Source organism: Strix uralensis, chromosome 26 (genome assembly GCF_047716275.1).
Source record: "Strix uralensis isolate ZFMK-TIS-50842 chromosome 26, bStrUra1, whole genome shotgun sequence".
NCBI classification, from domain to species: Eukaryota; Metazoa; Chordata; class Aves; order Strigiformes; family Strigidae; genus Strix; species Strix uralensis.
In genome coordinates this window covers 8,260,317-8,285,369 of record NC_133997.1, presented here as the reverse complement: position 1 = coordinate 8,285,369, position 25,053 = coordinate 8,260,317, and the positions used below count along the sequence as shown (strand labels likewise).

The window sequence follows — 25,053 nt, the reverse complement described above, 5'->3', positions numbered from 1 at the left end:
AGGCTCGTGCCCATTGTTTTAGCGCTGGCAAGCACAGCTGTGATCCTTCCTGGATGAAATTTCGGTTTACCCAAGCTATCAGGTTTTAGGAATCCAGTGTAATTTAAATGTAGCCCCCCAGCACTGAGACTGGCCTTTTCCTCCTGTTTTCTGTCCCCATTCCCACTTGCTTTGTGTTACTTTCTGTTTAGTCTTCTGTTTGAAATGGGAGTCAATACCTGGACTGTCCGTTCTGGTTTTTGGAGGGTTGGTGTGTTTTGGGGGTTTTGGTTTTATTTTTCCCAATTCTTTGGCAGTATTGTCTTAGAGTTGTATACAAATTTCATGGAGATGTTGTGATAGCAGATGTCCCGCGTGGGGACAGCCCAAAGCTACCTAAGCCGAGCGGGGCAGGAACAAAAGTGCCTCCAGCCACCCTGAGTGGGAATCTGGCAAAGCTGCGGCTGATAGAAAGCTAACAAACCCTGGAGGCAGGAGAAAACGTGAGGATGCTAAAAAGCCGCCCGCAAACGGGCAGCTGGGTGGGGGCCGGGCAGCCAGCCAAGGTCGACCCAGCGCAGGTGCTGGAGGTGTTTCTTTGGTAGCGCTCGTTCAGAGTCAGCCTGTGGCTGTATCTTGGGGGCAGATGAAAGTCGTTGGAGGTGAACCGGTAACAGATCAGGTGCTTTGCTGCACGAGTCTCACGGGCACAGTCCTGTACCTCAAAGAGTGGTAAAAAACCCCTCAGCAACCCGAATGTGGCAGGCAAAGCTGTGAAGAGGCACCTCCCCGGTGCGTGGGGAAGCCCAGGGGCTGCCAGCTGCTGGCTACAGGAGGTGCCAGGGCTGTGGCAGCTGCGTGGCTGCAGTGCGTCCCGTGTCACAAAGGGGCAGTGATGCAGCACCCACCCAGCAATTGTGATGTCACCTGGCCAGGGGCTTTTTACCCAAAAAGCGGGCCAGGGAAGGCCAGTTGGGCTGAGCTGGCCTTCGGGAGAACTCGGCTCCTTCCTTTGGTACTTGCGTGCCTCCTTTTTTCCAGCCATTTCTCGTTGACTTCCCATTTCTCTCGGCTTCCACCCTCTCTCAAAGGTAATTGTGATTTGACTTTCAGGACAGATCGTGAGCGTAGGTAGCTAGGGGGTAAAAGGGCCTTTGTAATTGCTGTCAGCCGGAGTCCTGTGACAGGGACAGCAGGGCCATCAGCCTGCAGCTCTGCAGCAGTTACAAGCACCACTGAAACACTTTGGACGGCGGATGCTGTTGCGTGCGTTGCATTTGGGGGTTTTTAACCATTTGGATGACCTGCCATCATTTCTGGGGGATCGGGGATTTGCGCTGATCTTCTCTTTCTGGAGAGCACCCTGACATCCTTTGCCATCCAAAGCTTCCCGCTCTGTTCCTGAGAGGAGCGGTGGCCGCAATGGGGCACGACTCCTGGGAGTAACGGCTTCCCCAGCAGGTTTGGCCACGGACGTGGCTGGTGCTCCACCCCTGAGTGCTCATGTGCTGACAAGCTAGAGTGAATTCTGGGGCCTCCTAATCGCAGCCAGACTGACCCAGGCGTTTTCAATGAAACACAGGAAAATGTGTCTCATCACTCCTGTGCCGCTAGTACGAGCCTTTGAAAGGCGTCATTGCTCGTAGAAAGATCTGACATCAGTGGGGTCACCTTCTGGGCTAGAGACTTGCTTGTTTTCACCATGTTACAATCAGGAAGAGGGAACACTTGAGCTGGGACTCCAATTCCAGACTCCGGAGGGAAAGGAAGGTAGCCCAAGGCACAGAAATCGGGGCGTGGGCTTGTTGGACTTCTGGCAAAGTCAGCAGGGGAACAGGCGATGTTCCAAAACTGTTTCTTGACCCGTATATTTCCATGGCAGCTTCTGGCGGTGCTTCTGGGTTGGATGTAGAGCTGGTTGTACTGGGTGCTCCTGTAAAGAACTCGACTTTATCAATAGGCTTTCATGTAACCATATCGTGTCATCTCTTTTCAAATGTCCTTTCCCTGCAGTCATTGCCGAGGAGATGGCTCTGCCACAAAGACGTCCCTTTGTCCCAGAGACGATTTGCATGGAATGGCAGCAGCGGCAGAGAGCTGGAGCGGGACTCTACAACCTGGGCAATACGTGCTTCATCAACTCCGTCCTGCAGTGCCTGACGTACACGCCCCCTCTGGCCAACTACCTGCTCTCTCGGGAGCACAGCCAGTCGTGTGAGTGCTTTTAGGAACATCTCCCTGTAAATCTGTGGGGCACTTCCCAGGGATTCCCAGAATCTGGAATCGGATTTAGGAGAAAAAGCAGCCCTTCTTTCTCAACCCCCGCACTGGGTGTTCTTTGAACACTCGAGCCTCGAAGCTGCTTGTTCGTGCCTTCAGAAAGGCACCTCTTCCTGGCCCTGGGTCTTAGTCCCCGCTCCTGCAAGTTAAACGCTCTTTGCTTGTGGCACAGAAAAGTTTTGACAGTTCAGCATGCCTCTGAAGAACGTTTTCTACGCACTAAAGTCTCCCGGGTTTGTTGGGACATTGGTACCTTGGGAGAAGAGGGTGGAGGCTGTTCTTACAACGTCAAGATCTCCATTAGGTTTCCCATCGCTCGCTATGGGTGTTTTGCTAACCTGAGAACCTTCCCTCCCTCCTGCCTTCCCTCCCTCCCTCTTCAGGTCGTCGGCAAGGCTTCTGCGTCATGTGCAGTATGGAAGAGCACGTTCACACGGTCCTGCACTCCTCAGGCACTGCCATCGAGCCTTGGGCTATCATCAGGGTTCTCAGACGTAAGCCATTTCAGGTGCTTTTACAGGTTTTTCTTCCATTCTTGTAGGAGAGAACTACTAACTTCTTCTTTCGTAGGAATAGGAGAACATTTCGAGGCTGACATGCAGGAAGATGCCCATGAATTCTTACGCTGCACTGTCGATGCCATGCAGAGAGATTGTCTGAGCAAGTAAGTACAAACAAATCACCTTTTCAATGAGCCCTTTGGACACCTTGATGCACTCCCATCAAGGAAGCCCTATGCCCCGAGCTTACAGACAGAGCAAAACTCTTGGGAAGAGCTAACTCTCTGCCTTACCATTGATTTCCAGCTTGGACTTTGCTTCGCAATCAGATACCGTTGTCCATCAAATATTTGGGGGCTTTCTGAGATCCAGAGGTACTTTTCCACAACCATTGCTCTCCTTGGAATTGTCTGTGTCCTTCTGTCTGCCTGTGAGAAACAGCTGGTGGTGTGACTGGCGTAGTAGCTCTGAAGGACGTAAACGGGCACAGTCAGTTGCCTTCCCCTATCGCTGAGCATTTCCATTTGCCTTCCAGTCACGTGCTTGAGCTGCAGCGCGGTTTCCGATTCCTACGAGGCCTTCCTGGATGTTCCTTTGGATATAGAAGTAAGAGGCTTTGCAGCTGTCCTTCAAAATGTCCCAAGGCCCTTGTAGCTTTCCAGAATCAACAGAGGTGACTTAGAAGTGTATCCTGCGAACACCAGAGAGCCTGGTGGTGGGTGGGATGTGGAATGGACGGTGTCCTCCTGGGGAGGCCGTGGCAGTGGTCTCCCTGTAGGTGCTGGCCTTAAGCTGAGCAAGCCCTCACTTCCCTCCCTGCACCCTTGATGTAGTCTCCTCCTTCTTCCCTTTGCCCTCCCTCAGCACCCGTCTGGCTCCTAGGCTGGTGGGTTGTGTTGTTTTCGTGACTGATGACCCTGCACACCATCGGTAGCTCAACGGAGCGGTGGCGCAGAGATGGAGCTCTTGGTAGCCCTGGCAATCCCTGGGAAATGAGGGGAATGTCGAGCGTAACACCCTCTTTCTGCCTCCTCCTGGACACTGCTTGAGCGTCATCTAGCTGGGGTTTTGTGTGCACTCCTAGTCAGTGTTTGGGCGAGGGTATCTCCCGCAGCTCAGCGCTCTCCTTTCTCGCTCCTCCAGGCAGCCTCATCTGTCCCCGCAGCTCTGCAGGACTTTGTGAAACCGGAGAAGCTGGGCGGCGAAAACTGCTTTAAATGCAGCAGGTAAGACGGCTACTAGCGACATATTGGCGCTAGATCGTGCGTGCAGGCGCTGCGTGTCATCTCTCATAAGTCATCTTTTCACACAGGTTTAATGCACCGTAATGAGACGCAGCTTTTTTCTGATATGGCCTTATGGCACTGAACAGCCTTAAAATAGCGTGAGGATGTGTGAGCCGTGAAAGCTTGTCTGGCCTTCTTGGGGCAAGACAGGGCGCATCTCAGCACCTGGCTCTCTGCTTGCTTTCCAGGTGTGACAAGATGGTTACCGCCTCCAAGAGGTTTACAGTCCACCGCGCGCCCAAGGTTCTCACGGTGTGTCTGAAGAGATTTGAATTTTTCACCGGCAGCAAGATCAGCAAGGTGTGTAGGCAGTTGGGATGCCACTTTATGTTCCTGGAGCAGGAGAATTGCCAAGGCAGTGCGCTCTTTCACAAGCGGTTCATGTGGAGTTTTTCGTGTTTCCTTGTGGGGAGAGGAGAGTTCCCGTGGGAAGACAAGCACGTACTCTGCTCCGACAGAGCTGCTTTGGCCGAGAACAGTCTCCTGCCCCCCAGACCATGACATGTTGCTTTAGGGAACAGCAAGTGTTCATGAGCCCCAAAGATGTGTTTGCACACCTCTGGGCGCTGGTCTTGGAAGGTTATTTCCTGGAGTATTTCAGGATCATGCCTGAGCCCTCCTGGTCTCTCCGTAGGTTGTGGAGTATCCCGAGCACTTGGATCTTCACCCGTACATGTCTGAGACAGCCGGAGAACCGCTCCTCTACTCCTTATATGCTGTCCTGGTACATGGCGGTGACAGCTGCGACACAGGACACTACTACTGCTACGTAAAGGTAAAGAGCAGCTTCCTTCCAAACCAGGGAAGAATGTGTGCTGGGGAAGACAAATGTTCGTGGCAGTGTTACTGGCAGCCAAGGTTTTGGGGGAGAAGGTCTCCTTAGGGGCTGGATTGGATTTGTTCTGATGGACTCTTGGCTCTGTCGTTTTCTGCCTGTGTTTTTGTTGAGAAAAGACGCGGTTCATCTCCAGATATTGACGCCTTTTTTACAGGCCAGCGATGGGCTGTGGTATGAGATGGAAGATGATTTTGTGGGTGGTTGTGACATCGACACAGTCCTCAGTCAGCAAGCCTATTTACTGTTTTATGTCAGGTAAAAACAAGTCTTAACATGTGTTCGGAATACATCTCCTTTTCCTGGCTTTGCTGTTTTTCTTCTCCTCCTCTTTCTGTTTCTGTGTTTCTGCCATGGGAGACAACTACTTCCTGCGTCCTTCAGCGCTGTCAAACCTGAACTACCCCCCATCAGTCCTGCTCTCTCCTTGTGGGCTTTAGGTTGCTGCCCTGGTGTAAACTGCTACTTGTCTGCTATCTGAAGCTGGCTCATGTAGAGAAGCGTGCTTAAAGGGGGCCTACAGGAAAGACGGGAGGGACTCTTTGTCAGGGGGTGTAGGGATAGGATGAGGGGTAACAATTTTAAACTGCAAGAGGGTAGATTTAGATCAGATCTAAGGAAGAAATTCTTTACTGTGATGGTCGTGAGACACTGGAAGCGGTTGTCTAGAGAGCTTGGGGCTGCCCGCTCCCTGGAAGTGTTGAAGGCCCGGTTGGACGGGGCTTTGGGCAACCTGGTCTAGTGGAAGGTGTCCCTGCCCGTGGCAGGAGGGTTGGAACTAGATGATCTTTAAGGACCCTTCCAGCCCAAGCCATTCCATGGTTCTACGAAACGGAGGCTGTAGGGGGTGTAAAGGCGGGGTCTTGTTCCACCAGAGGCAGACCTGGTGAGAAGACCACGGCTGAAGCTATACAGGGTGGTCTTTTTAAAATTTTTAGTTGGCATTAGTATTTAAAAGTGACGGGAGCATAAAGCAATTCTGTCCATGTGATCTGTACCAGTAAGTGTAAACTAAAATAGAATCAGGAACAAAGCAGAAGTTACAGAAGAGGTACGTTTACACACTGAAGTCCAGACACGATACTGCGGACCCTGACTTGTAATCGCGGTTACGTCTTTTCTCTGTTGTAGAAACAGCTCCAAGACAATGACTGAACCCAAGAGGAGGCGCTTGGATTTGGAACTTGGAGAAAGGGCTTCTTCCTCATGGGCAGTCTCCTATGCCCGTTCCTTCCTGAGCCAGTGGGCGGCTGGCAGCATGCAGGCGGCTTCTGTGGGACCACAGGGTCTGCCTCGTCAGACTCAGGTAAGTCTGGGGACGTGGGTCAGGGCACCAGATGGACAGTGGATTTCTTTCTGGGACCTTGGCATTGCTCTCTCTGCCCTGCCACAGTGCAGCTTTCTTCAGAGCTGCAACGCTGCTCCATCTGAAAGCATCCCACCTGGACCTATCCCGTTTCTCCACCTGTGGTCCCTCTGCCTTTGCAGCCCTCCCAGAGAGCCTTTGGGAGGCCCTTAGCTGTCCCCTCCCACAGCTTCTGGGGGTTGCCCACAGTTCTGGTCCTTTCAGGAGGAAAGCTGCTGTCAGCCATTTGACCGTGTGCCGCACACCGTGCGAGAAGACAACAGCAAAGAGGAGCACGGATCCAGCCCTTCTTCCCACTGCCAGAGGAATGGTGCCAGGGAAAGGGCCCAGAGCAGATCCCCACGGCGGGGCTATGATCTCCGGAGACGGTTCGTGGAGTACGGGGACTGCCACCACTCTGTGAGCAGGAGGAGCAGGAGGAGGAGGAGCAGAGCAAGTCCTCCACGTCAGGATCAACCCTCCGCGTCAACCCTGCCGAGGGGGACAGAGCGGAGCAGATCCCCACGGCGGGGCTATGATCTCCGGAGACGGTTCGTGAAGTACGAGGACTACCACCACTCTGTGAGCAGGAGGAGCAGGAGGAGAAGGAGCAGAGCAAGTCCTCCACATCAGGACCAACCCTTCGCATCAACCCTGCCGAGGGGGAGAGAGCGGAGCAGATCCCCACAGCGGGGCTATGATCTCCACAGCCGCTCTGTGGAAATCACAGAATATGACCCCTCAGCAAGGAGGAGGAGGAGGAGCAGGAGGAGGGGGAGGGTTTCAGTGCCCCAGAGACACAGGTGAATCAACCACTCGGGGCAGTGTGGTGGTGACAGGGGCAGATCGTGGCCCTGCGTGAGGGCAGAGCACAACATCTGATCTCTGCAGTGCCGCAGAGGAGGAGGAGGAGGAGGAGGAGGAGGAGGAGGAGGAGAAATCCGGGAAGGACGAGGAGAAGAAATCCAGGAAGCACCAAAACTGCCCCCAGCAGAGACCAAGCTGCACAAAGGGCACCAGCAGCCCACCCTGTCCCTCCTCCCAGTGCTGCCTCTAGCCAGGAAGAGCTCAGGGAGACCTTCCAGAGACTCGGACAGCTCTGCCGGCTGGCCCGCCTGCCCAGAGGTCCCTCGAGGAAGAAGCTTAATCCTTTTTTTGCTTTTGGGACTGCTTTGCTCCTTTGGGAGCCAAAGCCAGAATTAAAAACACTTGTTGGCCTTGCATGTGTAATTTACGGGGTGTTCTCTTCTCTGGGGGCTTGGGGGCAATTGGTGGAAATGCCCAGCGTGGGAGGTTTATGTTGTGGGATTTTGAAAGCTGTGTGCTCGCAGGTGCCCGTCTTCCAGTCTCTTCCTTCTCAATAGGGAGTTCACGTCACTGGAACAGAAATGGGCTGTATGAGCCAACAGCAAGGGGGACTGAAACGGTCTGAACGGCCGGGCCCAGAGGGCGCTGCTCAGTGGCACCAAGTGTAGTTGGAGGCCAGTAACTAGAGGTATCGTCCAGGGGTCAGTACTGGGTAATCAACAATCAACAGCTTCATTTCCAAGGCTTTTGAGATGCTTGTGTCTCTGTCCAGGAGACCTCAGTCCTCGGAGCAGGAGGAATAGTATACAGTCAACTTTAAGTTGAACACTTCTTGTACGTAGGTCTAAAGCCACGAGGTCTAAATCCGACACCTGTAATTCTATCACTGGTTGGCTCGCATTCCTTTCTGGACATGAACGCCTCTCATGGTGAGTTAGTTGAGTTAGTTTAACAGGCCCAGGGAGCCTAGCAGTTCATGTAATGCATTAATATGAACCACGTTTATAGTAGTTGATCTCATTCAGATGAGGTTTAATTACTCAGAAAGAGCTCTTTTTGCTTACTAGCATGTGCATGCAAACAAATCACACGTTCATAAGGAAGGTTAACATCCTTTTAGCTTCCTGTGCTCCCCGGCATGCCTGTATTCCATTTCTAAGTAGCATCTTACCATAAGCTAACAGAGAGGCCTCAAAAAATATATAAAAAAAAAAGGGAAAATCCTGGAGTAGGGGGGAAGACTTAGTGTTAGTTACAACCAATTCAAGTAAATGCAAGACAAAGCAAAACCATTCCCTTCTTGCGTGCTCTGACTGAACCTGACTGGGGCTGTGAGTAGCCATAGGGAGCTGGAAGCCTTGCAGCTCTCTGTACAAGTCCTCTCTCTCTCTCACCGTAAAAGCACCGCAGCCTCCCGTGCTTCTGGTGTTGGAGACACAATTAGCTTTGTTCTTAAAGCTAACTCAGGTCTTGGTCTAAAGTGTAGGGGTTTGGTTTGGTTTGGTTTGGTTTGGTTTGGTTTGGTTTGGTTTGGTTTTAAAGACACATATTTCTGTATGCTTTCCAAAGCAGAACCTGGATCTTAGTGTGGTAGGAATAAATCACTGGAAAGCTTGCCAATTATTGCTGAACGATAAAGCAGCAAAGTTAAAATTACTTAAGATTTTTTTGGAAAGGATGCCCGAAAGCTTATACTTTGAATATTTCTTCGTTGTCTTGCTCTTATGTTAGCCGTCACTCTACAGTTCCAGACCTGTGCTGCTGTCCTACTGTTACTACAGCCGAAGCAAGAAAGTTGGTCCTTTGTGGTTTAGTGTTACTATTCAGGAACTTCAAGGGTCCCTAGTTGGTGTTTCTCCCTAGAGGCTGCAGAAATGCAGAGGCTCGTGCCCATTGTTTTAGCGCTGGCAAGCACAGCTGTGATCCTTCCTGGATGAAATTTCGGTTTACCCAAGCTATCAGGTTTTAGGAATCCAGTGTAATTTAAATGTAGCCCCCCAGCACTGAGACTGGCCTTTTCCTCCTGTTTTCTGTCCCCATTCCCACTTGCTTTGTGTTACTTTCTGTTTAGTCTCCTGTTTGAAATGGGAGTCAATACCTGGACTGTCCGTTCTGGTTTTTGGAGGGTTGCGGCAGCAGCGGCGCGGGCTGCGGGAATGAGGTAAAGGCGGGAGGGGCGGGGGCGCGCGGCAGGAAGCTCGGCGGGCAGGCAGCAACGGCGAGCGGAGCGGAGCGAGCCCGGCCCCATGGCGGACACTAAGGAAACACATGAGGAGCATGATACTTCTACTGAAAATGCAGATGATTCTAACCATGATCCTCAGTTTGAGCCCATAGTTTCCCTTCCTGAGCAAGAAATAAAAACTCTGGAAGAGGATGAGGAAGAACTTTTTAAGATGCGAGCAAAGCTATTCCGGTTTGCGTCTCAGAATGACCTTCCAGAATGGAAAGAGCGAGGAACTGGTGACGTAAAACTCCTAAAACACAAGGAGAAGGGAACAATTCGCCTCCTCATGAGGAGGGATAAAACCCTGAAAATCTGTGCAAACCGTTATATCACACCCTTAATGGAGCTGAAGCCTAATGCTGGGAGCGACAGGGCACGGGTCTGGAACACACATGCTGACTTTGCAGATGAAAGCCCCAAGCCTGAACTTCCGGCAATCCGGTTTTTAAATGCAGAGAATGCACAGAAATTTAAGGCAAAATTTGAAGAATGCAGGAATGAAGTAGACAAGAGAGCAAAGAAAGCAGGCACAGACAAAAATGATAGTGCTGATAAAGTTGCTGAAAAACTAGAAGAGCTTTCTGTAAAGGAAGAGAGCAGAGAATCTGAGAAGAAAGAGACCAAGGAAAAAACTGAAGAAAAGCAATAAATCATCTTGGGCCTTGCAGTTTTTCCCTTACTTTTTTTCTTTCTTTCTTCTTTCTTTTTTTTTTTTTTTTTATTTTTATTAATTTTTACAAGGGACTTTATAAGGAACTGAATTCAACATTCAGATTGTTTTTTCTAAGCTTTTGCCCTTTTGAAGATGTCTTCAGAAAATCCATTCCCCAGTCATGAAAATGTACTGTGCTAACTTTCTTTTCCATAGTGGAAACACTTATTTATAGTCATCCAAAAGAGTGAATAAAACAAACTTGTGAAATTTGTTATTTTTTATATTTTTGGTCACTCGCCGAGGAGACCAGCTCCAGTGCAGGTAAGCCCGCACTGGGGGGATTCGCGGCAAAAGGGACCGGAAAGGAGCTTTTTTGGGGGGCTTTTGAATCTTTTTGGAGACCAAAAGGTGGCTAGCCGGCTCTAAGGAGACTGGCAAGCCGGTGGGCGGGCAGCTGAGGCGGCGTGGGCTGTGGGCGGAGCCAAGGGCCGGTGGCGCCTGTTTTGAACGAGGTGTAAACACACCAACGGTCACTCGCCCGAGGAGACCAGCTCACACTCCACCCCTCGGCAACGAGCTGGGAGGGCTACCGAGTTAGCGTGGGAGGAACCAGCACCACCCACCGTTAATTCGGTGATAAGAACCCTGTGGGAGGGCAGCGACCGAGCTCAGGGAGATCAGGTAGTATTTGACTAGGAGTGCATCTAGGCAGCTTGTAGGGCAGGGCTGAGACCCTGCCACTGGACAAGGTACATTTGGTCCCTGCAAGCAATTGATCAGTACCGGAGAGAGAGGAGGGAAGGAACAGCTCTGCAGGGAAGTGAGAGCGCCGTGTGTGGCAAACAGCACACAGGGGTTGGTTCTCTCCCGGCCAAGGACCATGGTCACAACACGACCCAGAGGCAAAGTCATGAAGAATGTGGGAACTCAGACAGAGGTCCTGCACAAACAGGCGGCTGTGCAGGTCTCTGCTTGCCGAGAGTGCCTGAGCCTGGCACTAGAATCGGAGGGAGTCAGAGACACCGTCTGTGTGCGGTGTGATCAAGTAAACGATCTGCTCAGGCAGGTGATTGAATTGAGGGAGGAGGTAGAAAGGTTAAGAACGATCAAAGAGTGCGAAAATGAGATTGACTGGTGGAGCCACACTCTGAGTCAAAGACAACAGGTAGAGGCTCTACAAGAAATACATGGCTCCCTCCCCTCCTCTCACCAGGCAGAAGGAAGGCATGTGGAGGGCAGGGGGGAATGGAGTCAGGTTCTTCCTCGGAAAGGCCAGCGAAAACCTCCTCCACCCTCCTCACCTTCCCAGCTGTCATTATACAATAGGTATGAGGTGTTGGAACTAGACGGCCAGCCAACTGAAGACGGAAATGAGGACCCACCTGGTGAGTCATCTACCACTTATCTCTCAGCCCCAAAACTTACGACTTCTTCAAGTAAGAAGAAAAGGAGGGTAATTGTAGTGGGTGACTCTGTTCTGAGGGGTACAGAGGGCCCATATGTCGACCAGACCCATACCATAGAGGTCTGCTGCCTCCCTGGGGCTCGGGTCAGAGATATTAAAAGGAAAATCGCTAGTCTGGTGCGGCCCTCTGATTACTACCCCTTATTGGTTATCCAGGCAGGTATCAATGAGGTGGTAGAAAGAAGTCTTAAGTCACTCAAAAAGGACTTCAGAGCACTGGGGTGGTTAATTGAAGGCTCGGGAGCTCAGGTCGTGTTTTCGTCAATCCCTCAAGTGGAAGGGAAAGCCACTGAGAGAGGGTGGAAAACGTATATGATTAACACATGGCTCAGAGACTGGTGCCACCGTCGGAATTTTGGGTTCTTTGACCATGGCGAGGTTTATAGGGCACCTGGTCTGCTGGCGACAAATGAGAAAGGTGGGATGCAGCTGTCCCTGAGGGGAAAAAGGATTCTTGGGCAGGAGTTAGCAGGGCTTATTGACAGGGCTTTAAACTAGATATGAGGGGGGACGGGGAGATAACTGGGCGTGTTAGGAACAAGCTTAAGGGAAACGTGCCAAAGCTTGAAGGATGGTGGACTGGTGAGGGATCTCCCTCTGCCACTTCATTTGAGAGAAGGGAAAGATGTTCAGGAACCGTGGAAGCACCTGAGAAGGGTCTGGTAGGGAATGGGGCCCGTGCTCACCAGAGGGTGTTGGATTCATTAGCTCATCTCAAGTGCATCTACAGCAATGCACGCAGTATGAGCAACAAACAGGGTGAGCTTGAAGCCATAATGCAGCACGAGAACTATGACACAGTAGCTATAACACAAACGTGGTGGGATGCCTCACACGACTGGAGTGCAGCAATTGATGGCTACAAGCTCTTCAGGAGGGACAGACAGGGAAGGAGAGGTGGCGGAGTGGCCCTATATGTAAGAGAATGCTATGAGAGCTCGGAAATCAAGTATAGTGATAACGGGGTTGAGAGCGTGTGGATCAGGTTAAGGGCCAATAAAGCAGATCTTGCTGTGGGAGTCTGCTATAGACCTCCCAACCAAAGCAGTGAGGTGGATGAAGCTTTCTACAGTTTGGAGAAATCTCGTGGTCACTTGCCATTGTTCTTGTGGGGGACTTTAACCTCCCGGGTATCTGCTGGGATCACAACACAGCGGAGAAGGAACAATCCAGGAGGTTCCTGGAATGTGTGGAGGATAACTTCCTCATACAGCTGGTGAGTGAACCGACCAGGGAAGGTGCCCTCCTGGACCTGCTTCTTGTGAACAGGGAAGAGCTTGTGGGGGAGGTAAAGTCTGGAGGCCGTCTAGGGTGTAGCGATCATGAGATGATCGAATTTTTGATCCCTCGAGAAACAAAGAGAGGGGTTAGTAAAACTGCCACCTTAGACTTCCGGAGGGCGAACTTTGACCTGTTCAAGAGACCGGTTAACAAAATCCCTTGGGAGGCTGCCTTGAAGGAAATGGGAGTCCAGGAAGGCTGGACATACTTCAAGAGCGAAGTCATAAAGGCACAGGAGCGGGCTGTTCCCGTCTGCCGGAAAACAAGCAGGAGGGGAAGGAGACCGGCCTGGCTAAACAGGGACCTTTGGCTGGATCTCAAGAACAAAAGAAGAATCTATCGCCTTTGGAAGAGGGGCCAGGCCTCTCATGAAGACTATGAAGTCGTAGTGAAGTTATGCAGGGAGAACATTAGGAGAGCCAAAGCGCAGCTAGAGCTCAACTTGGCTGCAGCTGTTAAGGATAACAAAAAATCTTTCTATAAATTCGTCAACAGCAAGAGGAGGATTAGAGAAAATCTCCCTCCCCTACTGGATGCAGAGGGAAACATGGTAACTAAGGATGAGGAAAAGGCTGAGGTGCTCAACGCTTACTTTGCCTCAGTCTTTAGCCCTGGAACTGGCTGTTCCCTGGACACCCAGCCTCATGAGCTGGGAGATGGGGAGGGGAAGCAGATTGAGGTCAGCACAGTTGAAGAGGAGGTGGTCAGAGACCTGCTACACCACTTGGATGCACACAAGTCTGTGGGACCGGATGGGTTACACCCAAGGGTGCTGAGGGAGTTGGCAGATGTGCTCGCCAAGCCGCTGTCCATGATTTACCTGAAGTCATGGCTAACTGGGGAGGTCCCACTGGACTGGAGGGTGGCAAATGTGACACCCATCTACAAGAAAGGCAGGAAGGAGGATCCAGGTAACTGTAGACCTGTCAGTCTGACCTCGGTGCCAGGGAAGGTCATGGAGCAGGTCATCTCGGGTGCCATTAAAAGTCATATAATGGACAACCAGGGGATCAGGCCTAGTCAGCATGGGTTTGTGAAAGGCAGGTCCTGCCTGACAAACCTGATCTCCTTCTACGACAGGGCGACCCGCTTATTGGATGAGGGAAAGGCTGTGGACGTTGTCTACCTTGACTTTAGTAAGGCCTTTGACACCGTTTCCCACAGCATTCTCCTGGCAAAACTGACTATTCGCGGCTTGGATGGGCACACGCTTCGCTGGGTAAAAAACTGGTTGGATGGCCGGGCCCAAAGAGTTGTGGTGAACGGAGTTAAATCCAGTTGGCGGCCGGTCACGAGTGGTGTCCCCCAGGGCTCGGTTTTGGGGCCACTCCTGTTTAACATCTTTATTGATGATCTAGATGAGGGGATCGAATGCACCCTCCGTAAGTTTGCAGACGACACCAAGTTGGGTGGGAGTGTTGATCTGCTCGAGGGTAGGGAGGCTCTGCAGACGGATTTGGACAGGCTGGAGTGATGGGCTAAGGCCAGCTGTATGAGTTTTAATAAGGCCAAATGCCGGGTGCTGCCCTTGGGCCACTACAACCCCAGCAGCGCTACAGGCTTGGGGAGGAGTGGCTGGAGAGCTGCCAGTCAGAGAGGGACCTGGGGGTGTTGATTGACAGCCGGCTGAACAGGAGCCAGCAGTGTGCCCAGGTGGCCAAGAAGGCCAATGGCATCCTGGCTTGTATCAGCAATAGCATGGCCAGCAGGGACAGGGAAGGGATCTTGCCCCTGTACTCGGCACTGGTGAGGCCGCCCCTCGATTCCTGGGTTTAGTTTTGGGCCCCTCACTACAAAAAGGCCATTGAATGACTCGAGCGTGTCCAGAGAAGGGCAACGGAGCTGGTGCAGGGTCTGGAGCACAGGTCTGATGGGGAGCGGCTGAGGGAACTGGGGGGGTTTAGTCTGGAGAAGAGGAGGCTGAGGGGAGACCTCATGGCCCTCTACAACTCCCTGAAAGGAGGGTGCAGAGAGGGGGGATGAGTCTCTTTAATCAAGTAACAAGTAATAGGACAAGAGGTAATGGCCTCAAGCTGCGCCAGGGAAGGTTTAGACTAGATATTAGGAAACATTTCTTTACAGAACGGGTTGTTGGGCGTTGGAATGGGCTGCCCAGGGAGGTGGTGGAGTCCCCATCCCTGGAGGGGTTTAAGAGTAAAGTTGACTTAGCGCTTAGGGATATGCTGTAGTTGGGAACTGTCAGTGTTAGGTCAATGGTTGGACTGGACGATCTTCAAGGTCTTTTCCAACCTAGACAATTCTGGGATTCTGTGATTCTGTGGTGTGTTTTGGGGTTTTGGTTTTCTTTTTCCCAATTCTTTGGCAGTATTGTCTTAGAGTTGTATACAAGTTTCATGGAGATGTTGTGATAGCAGATGTCCCGCGTGGGGACAGCCCAAAGCTACCTAAGCCGAGCGGGGCAGGAACAAAAGTGCCTCCGGCCACCCTGAGTGGGTATCTGGCAAAGCTGTGGCTGATAGAAAGCTAACAAACCCTGGAGGCAGGACAAAATGTGACGATGCTAAAAAGCCACCCGCAAACGTTTTTCGGAGCTGCCCTCTCACGGGCAGCTGGGTGGGGGCCGGGCAGCCAGCCAAGGTCGACCCAGCGCAGGTGCTGGAGGTGTTTCTTTGGTAGCGCTCGTTCAGAGTCAGCCTGTGGCTGTATCTTGGGGGCAGATGAAAGTCGTTGGAGGTGAACCGGTAACGGATCAGGTGCTTTGCTGCACGAGTCTCACGGGCACAGTCCTGTACCTCAAAGAGTGGTAAAAAACCCCTCAGCAACCCGAATGTGGCAGGCAAAGCTGTGAAGAGGCACCTCCCCGGTGCGTGGGGAAGCCCAGGGGCTGCCAGCTGCTGGCTACGGGAGGTGCCGGGCCTGTGGCAGCTGCGTGGCTGCAGTGCGTCCCGTGTCACAAAGGGGCAGTGATGCAGCACCCACCCAGCAATTGTGATGTCACCTGGCCAGGGGCTTTTTACCCAAAAAGCGGGCCAGGGAAGGCCAGTTGGGCTGAGCTGGCCTTCGGGAGAACTCGGCTCCTTCCTTTGGTACTTGCGTGCCTCCTTTCTTCCAGCCATTTCTCGTTGACTTCCCATTTCTCTCGGCTTCCACCCTCTCTCAAAGGTAATTGTGATTTGACTTTCAGGACAGATCGTGAGCGTAGGTAGCTAGGGGGTAAAAGGGCCTTTGTAATTGCTGTCAGCCGGAGTCCTGTGACAGGGACAGCAGGGCCATCAGCCTGCAGCTCTGCAGCAGTTACAAGCACCACTGAAACACTTTGGACGGCGGATGCTGTTGCGTGCGTTGCATTTGGGGGTTTTTAACCATTTGGATGACCTGCCATCATTTCTGGGGGATCGGGGATTTGCGCTGATCTTCTCTTTCTGGAGAGCACCCTGACATCCTTTGCCATCCAAAGCTTCCCGCTCTGTTCCTGAGAGGAGCGGTGGCCGCAATGGGGCACGACTCCTGGGAGTAACGGCTTCCCCAGCAGGTTTGGCCACGGACGTGGCTGGTGCTCCACCCCTGAGTGCTCATGTGCTGACAAGCTAGAGTGAATTCTGGGGCCTCCTAATCGCAGCCAGACTGACCCAGGCGTTTTCAATGAAACACAGGAAAATGTGTCTCATCACTCCTGTGCCGCTAGTACGAGCCTTTGAAAGGCGTCATTGCTCGTAGAAAGATCTGACATCAGTGGGGTCACCTTCTGGGCTAGAGACTTGCTTGTTTTCGCCATGTTACAATCAGGAAGAGGGAACACTTGAGCTGGGACTCCAATTCCAGACTCCGGAGGGAAAGGAAGGTAGCCCAAGGCACAGAAATCGGGGCGTGGGCTTGTTGGACTTCTGGCAAAGTCAGCAGGGGAACAGGCGATGTTCCAAAACTGTTTCTTGACCCGTATATTTCCATGGCAGCTTCTGGCGGTGCTTCTGGGTTGGATGTAGAGCTGGTTGTACTGGGTGCTCCTGTAAAGAACTCGACTTTATCAATAGGCTTTCATGTAACCATATCGTGTCATCTCTTTTCAAATGTCCTTTCCCTGCAGTCATTGCCGAGGAGATGGCTCTGCCACAAAGACGTCCCTTTGTCCCAGAGACGATTTGCATGGAATGGCAGCAGCGGCAGAGAGCTGGAGCGGGACTCTACAACCTGGGCAATACGTGCTTCATCAACTCCGTCCTGCAGTGCCTGACGTACACGCCCCCTCTGGCCAACTACCTGCTCTCTCGGGAGCACAGCCAGTCGTGTGAGTGCTTTTAGGAACATCTCCCTGTAAATCTGTGGGGCACTTCCCAGGGATTCCCAGAATCTGGAATCGGATTTAGGAGAAAAAGCAGCCCTTCTTTCTCAACCCCCGCACTGGGTGTTCTTTGAACACTCGAGCCTCGAAGCTGCTTGTTCGTGCCTTCAGAAAGGCACCTCTTCCTGGCCCTGGGTCTTAGTCCCCGCTCCTGCAAGTTAAACGCTCTTTGCTTGTGGCACAGAAAAGTTTTGACAGTTCAGCATGCCTCTGAAGAACGTTTTCTACGCACTAAAGTCTCCCGGGTTTGTTGGGACATTGGTACCTTGGGAGAAGAGGGTGGAGGCTGTTCTTACAACGTCAAGATCTCCATTAGGTTTCCCATCGCTCGCTATGGGTGTTTTGCTAACCTGAGAACCTTCCCTCCCTCCTGCCTTCCCTCCCTCCCTCCCTCCCTCTTCAGGTCGTCGGCAAGGCTTCTGCGTCATGTGCAGTATGGAAGAGCATGTTCACACGGTCCTGCATTCCTCAGGCACTGCCATCGAGCCTTGGGCTATCATCAGGGTTCTCAGACGTAAGCCATTTCAGGTGCTTTTACAGGTTTTTCTTCCATTCTTGTAGGAGAGAACTACTAACTTCTTTTTTCGTAGGAATAGGAGAACATTTCGAGGCTGACATGCAGGAAGATGCCCATGAATTCTTACGCTGCACTGTCGATGCCATGCAGAGAGATTGTCTGAGCAAGTAAGTACAAACAAATCACCTTTTCAATGAGCCCTTTGGACACCTTGATGCACTCCCATCAAGGAAGCCCTATGCCCCGAGCTTACAGACAGAGCAAAACTCTTGGGAAGAGCTAACTCTCTGCCTTACCATTGATTTCCAGCTTGGACTTTGCTTCGCAATCAGATACCGTTGTCCATCAAATATTTGGGGGCTTTCTGAGATCCAGAGGTACTTTTCCACAACCATTGCTCTCCTTGGAATTGTCTGTGTCCTTCTGTCTGCCTGTGAGAAACAGCTGGTGGTGTGACTGGCGTAGTAGCTCTGAAGGACGTAAACGGGCACAGTCAGTTGCCTTCCCCTATCGCTGAGCATTTCCATTTGCCTTCCAGTCACGTGCTTGAGCTGCAGCGCGGTTTCCGATTCCTACGAGGCCTTCCTGGATGTTCCTTTGGATATAGAAGTAAGAGGCTTTGCAGCTGTGCTTCAAGATGTCCCAAGGCCCTTGTAGCTTTCCAGAATCAACAGAGGTGACTTAGAAGTGTATCCTGCGAACACCAGAGAGCCTGGTGGTGGGTGGGATGTGGAATGGACGGTGTCCTCCTGGGGAGGCCGTGGCAGTGGTCTCCCTGTAGGTGCTGGCCTTAAGCTGAGCAAGCCCTCACTTCCCTCCCTGCACCCTTGATGTAGTCTCCTCCTTCTTCCCTTTGCCCTCCCTCAGCACCCGTCTGGCTCCTAGGCTGGTGGGTTGTGTTGTTTTCGTGACTGATGACCCTGCACACCATCGGTAGCTCAACGGAGCGGTGGCGCAGAGATGGAGCTCTTGGTAGCCCTGGCAATCCCTGGGAAATGAGGGGAATGTCGAGCGTAACACCCTCTTTCTGCCTCCTCCTGGACACTGCTTGAGCGTCATCTAGCTGGGGTTTTGTGTGCACTCCTAGTCAGTGTTTGGGCGAGGGTATCTCCCGCAGCTCAGCGCGCTCCTTTCTCGCTCCTCCAGGCAGCCTCATCTGTCCCCGCAGCTCTGCAGGACTTTGTGAAACCGGAGAAGCTGGGCGGCGAAAACTGCTTTAAATGCAGCAGGTAAGACGGCTACTAGCGACATATTGGCGCTAGATCGTGCGTGCAGGCGCTGCGTGTCATCTCTCATAAGTCATCTTTTCACACAGGTTTAATGCACCGTAATGAGACGCAGCTTTTTTCTGATATGGCCTTATGGCACTGAACAGCCTTAAAATAGCGTGAGGATGTGTGAGCCGTGAAAGCTTGTCTGGCCTTCTTGGGGCAAGACAGGGCGCATCTCAGCACGTGGCTCTCTGCTTGCTTTCCAGGTGTGACAAGATGGTTACCGCCTCCAAGAGGTTTACAGTCCACCGCGCGCCCAAGGTTCTCACGGTGTGTCTGAAGAGATTTGAATTTTTCACCGGCAGCAAGATCAGCAAGGTGTGTAGGCAGTTGGGATGCCACTTTATGTTCCTGGAGCAGGAGAATTGCCAAGGCAGTGCGCTCTTTCACAAGCGGTTCATGTGGAGTTTTTCGTGTTTCCTTGTGGGGAGAGGAGAGTTCCTGTGGGAAGACAAGCACGTACTCTGCTCCGACAGAGCTGCTTTGGCCGAGAACAGTCTCCTGCCCCCCAGACCATGACATGTTGCTTTAGGGAACAGCAAGTGTTCATGAGCCCCAAAGATGTGTTTGCACACCTCTGGGCGCTGGTCTTGGAAGGTTATTTCCTGGAGTATTTCAGGATCATGCCTGAGCCCTCCTGGTCTCTCCGTAGGTTGTGGAGTATCCCGAGCACTTGGATCTTCACCCGTACATGTCTGAGACAGCCGGAGAACCGCTCCTCTACTCCTTATATGCTGTCCTGGTACATGGCGGTGACAGCTGCGACACAGGACACTACTACTGCTACGTAAAGGTAAAGAGCAGCTTCCTTCCAAACCAGGGAAGAATGTGTGCTGGGGAAGACAAATGTTCGTGGCAGTGTTACTGGCAGCCAAGGTTTTGGGGGAGAAGGTCTCCTTAGGGGCTGGATTGGATTTGTTCTGATGGACTCTTGGCTCTGTCGTTTTCTGCCTGTGTTTTTGTTGAGAAAAGACGCGGTTCATCTCCAGATATTGACGCCTTTTTTACAGGCCAGCGATGGGCTGTGGTATGAGATGGAAGATGATTTTGTGGGTGGTTGTGACATCGACACAGTCCTCAGTCAGCAAGCCTATTTACTGTTTTATGTCAGGTAAAAACAAGTCTTAACATGTGTTCGGAATACATCTCCTTTTCCTGGCTTTGCTGTTTTTCTTCTCCTCCTCTTTCTGTTTCTGTGTTTCTGCCATGGGAGACAACTACTTCCTGCGTCCTTCAGCGCTGTCAAACCTGAACTACCCCCCATCAGTCCTGCTCTCTCCTTGTGGGCTTTAGGTTGCTGCCCTGGTGTAAACTGCTACTTGTCTGCTATCTGAAGCTGGCTCATGTAGAGAAGCGTGCTTAAAGGGGGCCTACAGGAAAGACGGGAGGGACTCTTTGTCAGGGGGTGTAGGGATAGGATGAGGGGTAACAATTTTAAACTGCAAGAGGGTAGATTTAGATCAGATCTAAGGAAGAAATTCTTTACTGTGATGGTCGTGAGACACTGGAAGCGGTTGTCTAGAGAGCTTGGGGCTGCCCGCTCCCTGGAAGTGTTGAAGGCCCGGTTGGACGGGGCTTTGGGCAACCTGGTCTAGTGGAAGGTGTCCCTGCCCGTGGCAGGAGGGTTGGAACTAGATGATCTTTAAGGACCCTTCCAGCCCAAGCCATTCCATGGTTCTACGAAACGGAGGCTGTAGGGGGTGTAAAGGCGGGGTCTTGTTCCACCAGAGGCAGACCTGGTGAGAAGACCACGGCTGAAGCTATACAGGGTGGTCTTTTTAAAATTTTTAGTTGGCATTAGTATTTAAAAGTGACGGGAGCATAAAGCAATTCTGTCCATGTGATCTGTACCAGTAAGTGTAAACTAAAATAGAATCAGGAACAAAGCAGAAGTTACAGAAGAGGTACGTTTACACACTGAAGTCCAGACACGATACTGCGGACCCTGACTTGTAATCGCGGTTACGTCTTTTCTCTGTTGTAGAAACAGCTCCAAGACAATGACTGAACCCAAGAGGAGGCGCTTGGATTTGGAACTTGGAGAAAGGGCTTCTTCCTCATGGGCAGTCTCCTATGCCCGTTCCTTCCTGAGCCAGTGGGCGGCTGGCAGCATGCAGGCGGCTTCTGTGGGACCACAGGGTCTGCCTCGTCAGACTCAGGTAAGTCTGGGGACGTGGGTCAGGGCACCAGATGGACAGTGGATTTCTTTCTGGGACCTTGGCATTGCTCTCTCTGCCCTGCCACAGTGCAGCTTTCTTCAGAGCTGCAACGCTGCTCCATCTGAAAGCATCCCACCTGGACCTATCCCGTTTCTCCACCTGTGGTCCCTCTGCCTTTGCAGCCCTCCCAGAGAGCCTTTGGGAGGCCCTTAGCTGTCCCCTCCCACAGCTTCTGGGGGTTGCCCACAGTTCTGGTCCTTTCAGGAGGAAAGCTGCTGTCAGCCATTTGACCGTGTGCCGCACACCGTGCGAGAAGACAACAGCAAAGAGGAGCACGGATCCAGCCCTTCTTCCCACTGCCAGAGGAATGGTGCCAGGGAAAGGGCCCAGAGCAGATCCCCACGGCGGGGCTATGATCTCCGGAGACGGTTCGTGGAGTACGGGGACTGCCACCACTCTGTGAGCAGGAGGAGCAGGAGGAGGAGGAGCAGAGCAAGTCCTCCACGTCAGGATCAACCCTCCGCGTCAACCCTGCCGAGGGGGACAGAGCGGAGCAGATCCCCACGGCGGGGCTATGATCTCCGGAGACGGTTCGTGAAGTACGAGGACTACCACCACTCTGTGAGCAGGAGGAGCAGGAGGAGAAGGAGCAGAGCAAGTCCTCCACATCAGGACCAACCCTTCGCATCAACCCTGCCGAGGGGGAGAGAGCGGAGCAGATCCCCACAGCGGGGCTATGATCTCCACAGCCGCTCTGTGGAAATCACAGAATATGACCCCTCAGCAAGGAGGAGGAGGAGGAGCAGGAGGAGGGGGAGGGTTTCAGTGCCCCAGAGACACAGGTGAATCAACCACTCGGGGCAGTGTGGTGGTGACAGGGGCAGATCGTGGCCCTGCGTGAGGGCAGAGCACAACATCTGATCTCTGCAGTGCCGCAGAGGAGGAGGAGGAGGAGGAGGAGGAGGAGAAATCCGGGAAGGACGAGGAGAAGAAATCCAGGAAGCACCAAAACTGCCCCCAGCAGAGACCAAGCTGCACAAAGGGCACCAGCAGCCCACCCTGTCCCTCCTCCCAGTGCTGCCTCTAGCCAGGAAGAGCTCAGGGAGACCTTCCAGAGACTCGGACAGCTCTGCCGGCTGGCCCGCCTGCCCAGAGGTCCCTCGAGGAAGAAGCTTAATCCTTTTTTTGCTTTTGGGACTGCTTTGCTCCTTTGGGAGCCAAAGCCAGAATTAAAAACACTTGTTGGCCTTGCATGTGTAATTTACGGGGTGTTCTCTTCTCTGGGGGCTTGGGGGCAATTGGTGGAAATGCCCAGCGTGGGAGGTTTATGTTGTGGGATTTTGAAAGCTGTGTGCTCGCAGGTGCCCGTCTTCCAGTCTCTTCCTTCTCAATAGGGAGTTCACGTCACTGGAACAGAAATGGGCTGTATGAGCCAACAGCAAGGGGGACTGAAACGGTCTGAACGGCCGGGCCCAGAGGGCGCTGCTCAGTGGCACCAAGTGTAGTTGGAGGCCAGTAACTAGAGGTATCGTCCAGGGGTCAGTACTGGGTAATCAACAATCAACAGCTTCATTTCCAAGGCTTTTGAGATGCTTGTGTCTCTGTCCAGGAGACCTCAGTCCTCGGAGCAGGAGGAATAGTATACAGTCAACTTTAAGTTGAACACTTCTTGTACGTAGGTCTAAAGCCACGAGGTCTAAATCCGACACCTGTAATTCTATCACTGGTTGGCTCGCATTCCTTTCTGGACATGAACGCCTCTCATGGTGAGTTAGTTGAGTTAGTTTAACAGGCCCAGGGAGCCTAGCAGTTCATGTAATGCATTAATATGAACCACGTTTATAGTAGTTGATCTCATTCAGATGAGGTTTAATTACTCAGAAAGAGCTCTTTTTGCTTACTAGCATGTGCATGCAAACAAATCACACGTTCATAAGGAAGGTTAACATCCTTTTAGCTTCCTGTGCTCCCCGGCATGCCTGTATTCCATTTCTAAGTAGCATCTTACCATAAGCTAACAGAGAGGCCTCAAAAAATATATAAAAAAAAAAGGGAAAATCCTGGAGTAGGGGGGAAGACTTAGTGTTAGTTACAACCAATTCAAGTAAATGCAAGACAAAGCAAAACCATTCCCTTCTTGCGTGCTCTGACTGAACCTGACTGGGGCTGTGAGTAGCCATAGGGAGCTGGAAGCCTTGCAGCTCTCTGTACAAGTCCTCTCTCTCTCTCACCGTAAAAGCACCGCAGCCTCCCGTGCTTCTGGTGTTGGAGACACAATTAGCTTTGTTCTTAAAGCTAACTCAGGTCTTGGTCTAAAGTGTAGGGGTTTGGTTTGGTTTGGTTTGGTTTGGTTTGGTTTGGTTTGGTTTGGTTTTAAAGACATATATTTCTATATGCTTTCCAAAGCAGAACCTGGATCTTAGTGTGGTAGGAATAAATCACTGGAAAGCTTGCCAATTATTGCTGAACGATAAAGCAGCAAAGTTAAAATTACTTAAGATTTTTTTGGAAAGGATGCCCGAAAGCTTATACTTTGAATATTTCTTCGTTGTCTTGCTCTTATGTTAGCCGTCACTCTACAGTTCCAGACCTGTGCTGCTGTCCTACTGTTACTACAGCCGAAGCAAGAAAGTTGGTCCTTTGTGGTTTAGTGTTACTATTCAGGAACTTCAAGGGTCCCTAGTTGGTGTTTCTCCCTAGAGGCTGCAGAAATGCAGAGGCTCGTGCCCATTGTTTTAGCGCTGGCAAGCACAGCTGTGATCCTTCCTGGATGAAATTTCGGTTTACCCAAGCTATCAGGTTTTAGGAATCCAGTGTAATTTAAATGTAGCCCCCCAGCACTGAGACTGGCCTTTTCCTCCTGTTTTCTGTCCCCATTCCCACTTGCTTTGTGTTACTTTCTGTTTAGTCTCCTGTTTGAAATGGGAGTCAATACCTGGACTGTCCGTTCTGGTTTTTGGAGGGTTGCGGCAGCAGCGGCGCGGGCTGCGGGAATGAGGTAAAGGCGGGAGGGGTGGGGGCGCGCGGCAGGAAGCTCGGCGGGCAGGCGGCAACGGCGAGCGGAGCGGAGCGAGCCCGGCCCCATGGCGGACACTAAGGAAACACATGAGGAGCATGATACTTCTACTGAAAATGCAGATGATTCTAACCATGATCCTCAGTTTGAGCCCATAGTTTCCCTTCCTGAGCAAGAAATAAAAACTCTGGAAGAGGATGAGGAAGAACTTTTTAAGATGCGAGCAAAGCTATTCCGGTTTGCGTCTGAGAATGACCTTCCAGAATGGAAAGAGCGAGGAACTGGTGACGTAAAACTCCTAAAACACAAGGAGAAGGGAACAATTCGCCTCCTCATGAGGAGGGATAAAACCCTGAAAATCTGTGCAAACCGTTATATCACACCCTTAATGGAGCTGAAGCCTAATGCTGGGAGCGACAGGGCACGGGTCTGGAACACACATGCTGACTTTGCAGATGAAAGCCCCAAGCCTGAACTTCCGGCAATCCGGTTTTTAAATGCAGAGAATGCACAGAAATTTAAGGCAAAATTTGAAGAATGCAGGAATGAAGTAGACAAGAGAGCAAAGAAAGCAGGCACAGACAAAAATGATAGTGCTGATAAAGTTGCTGAAAAACTAGAAGAGCTTTCTGTAAAGGAAGAGAGCAGAGAATCTGAGAAGAAAGAGACCAAGGAAAAAACTGAAGAAAAGCAATAAATCATCTTGGGCCTTGCAGTTTTTCCCTTACTTTTTTTCTTTCTTTCTTCTTTCTTTTTTTTTTTTTTTTTATTTTTATTAATTTTTACAAGGGACTTTATAAGGAACTGAATTCAACATTCAGATTGTTTTTTCTAAGCTTTTGCCCTTTTGAAGATGTCTTCAGAAAATCCATTCCCCAGTCATGAAAATGTACTGTGCTAACTTTCTTTTCCATAGTGGAAACACTTATTTATAGTCATCCAAAAGAGTGAATAAAACAAACTTGTGAAATTTGTTATTTTTTATATTTTTGGTCACTCGCCGAGGAGACCAGCTCCAGTGCAGGTAAGCCCGCACTGGGGGGATTCGCGGCAAAAGGGACCGGAAAGGAGCTTTTTTGGGGGGCTTTTGAATCTTTTTGGAGACCAAAAGGTGGCTAGCCGGCTCTAAG

The 25,053-nt window shown here is 51.5% G+C and overlaps 2 protein-coding genes and 2 pseudogenes across 2 annotated transcripts; all 4 read left to right on the top strand.

Annotated features, from left to right (window-relative positions):
* The first annotated feature begins 1,819 nt into the window (after window positions 1-1,819).
* On the top strand, window positions 1,820-5,023 carry LOC141935094 (ubiquitin carboxyl-terminal hydrolase 42-like). The gene is made up of 10 exons (XM_074851047.1): window positions 1,820-1,880; window positions 1,993-2,193; window positions 2,643-2,753; window positions 2,830-2,923; window positions 3,066-3,133; window positions 3,295-3,365; window positions 3,903-3,985; window positions 4,234-4,345; window positions 4,680-4,820; window positions 5,000-5,023. The coding sequence occupies exons 1-10, from the start codon at window positions 1,820-1,822 to the stop codon at window positions 5,021-5,023; spliced, it is 966 nt and encodes a 321-aa protein (XP_074707148.1).
* Window positions 5,024-9,251: 4,228 nt separating this feature from the next.
* Window positions 9,252-9,925, top strand: LOC141954886 (ran-specific GTPase-activating protein pseudogene; annotated as a pseudogene).
* Window positions 9,926-16,532: 6,607 nt separating this feature from the next.
* LOC141935093 (ubiquitin carboxyl-terminal hydrolase 42-like) lies at window positions 16,533-19,744 on the top strand. Its single transcript, XM_074851046.1, has 10 exons — window positions 16,533-16,593; window positions 16,706-16,906; window positions 17,364-17,474; window positions 17,551-17,644; window positions 17,787-17,854; window positions 18,016-18,086; window positions 18,624-18,706; window positions 18,955-19,066; window positions 19,401-19,541; window positions 19,721-19,744. The coding sequence occupies exons 1-10, from the start codon at window positions 16,533-16,535 to the stop codon at window positions 19,742-19,744; spliced, it is 966 nt and encodes a 321-aa protein (XP_074707147.1).
* A 4,186-nt stretch (window positions 19,745-23,930) lies between these two features.
* LOC141954882 (ran-specific GTPase-activating protein pseudogene) lies at window positions 23,931-24,637 on the top strand (annotated as a pseudogene).
* Window positions 24,638-25,053: the final 416 nt, after the last annotated feature.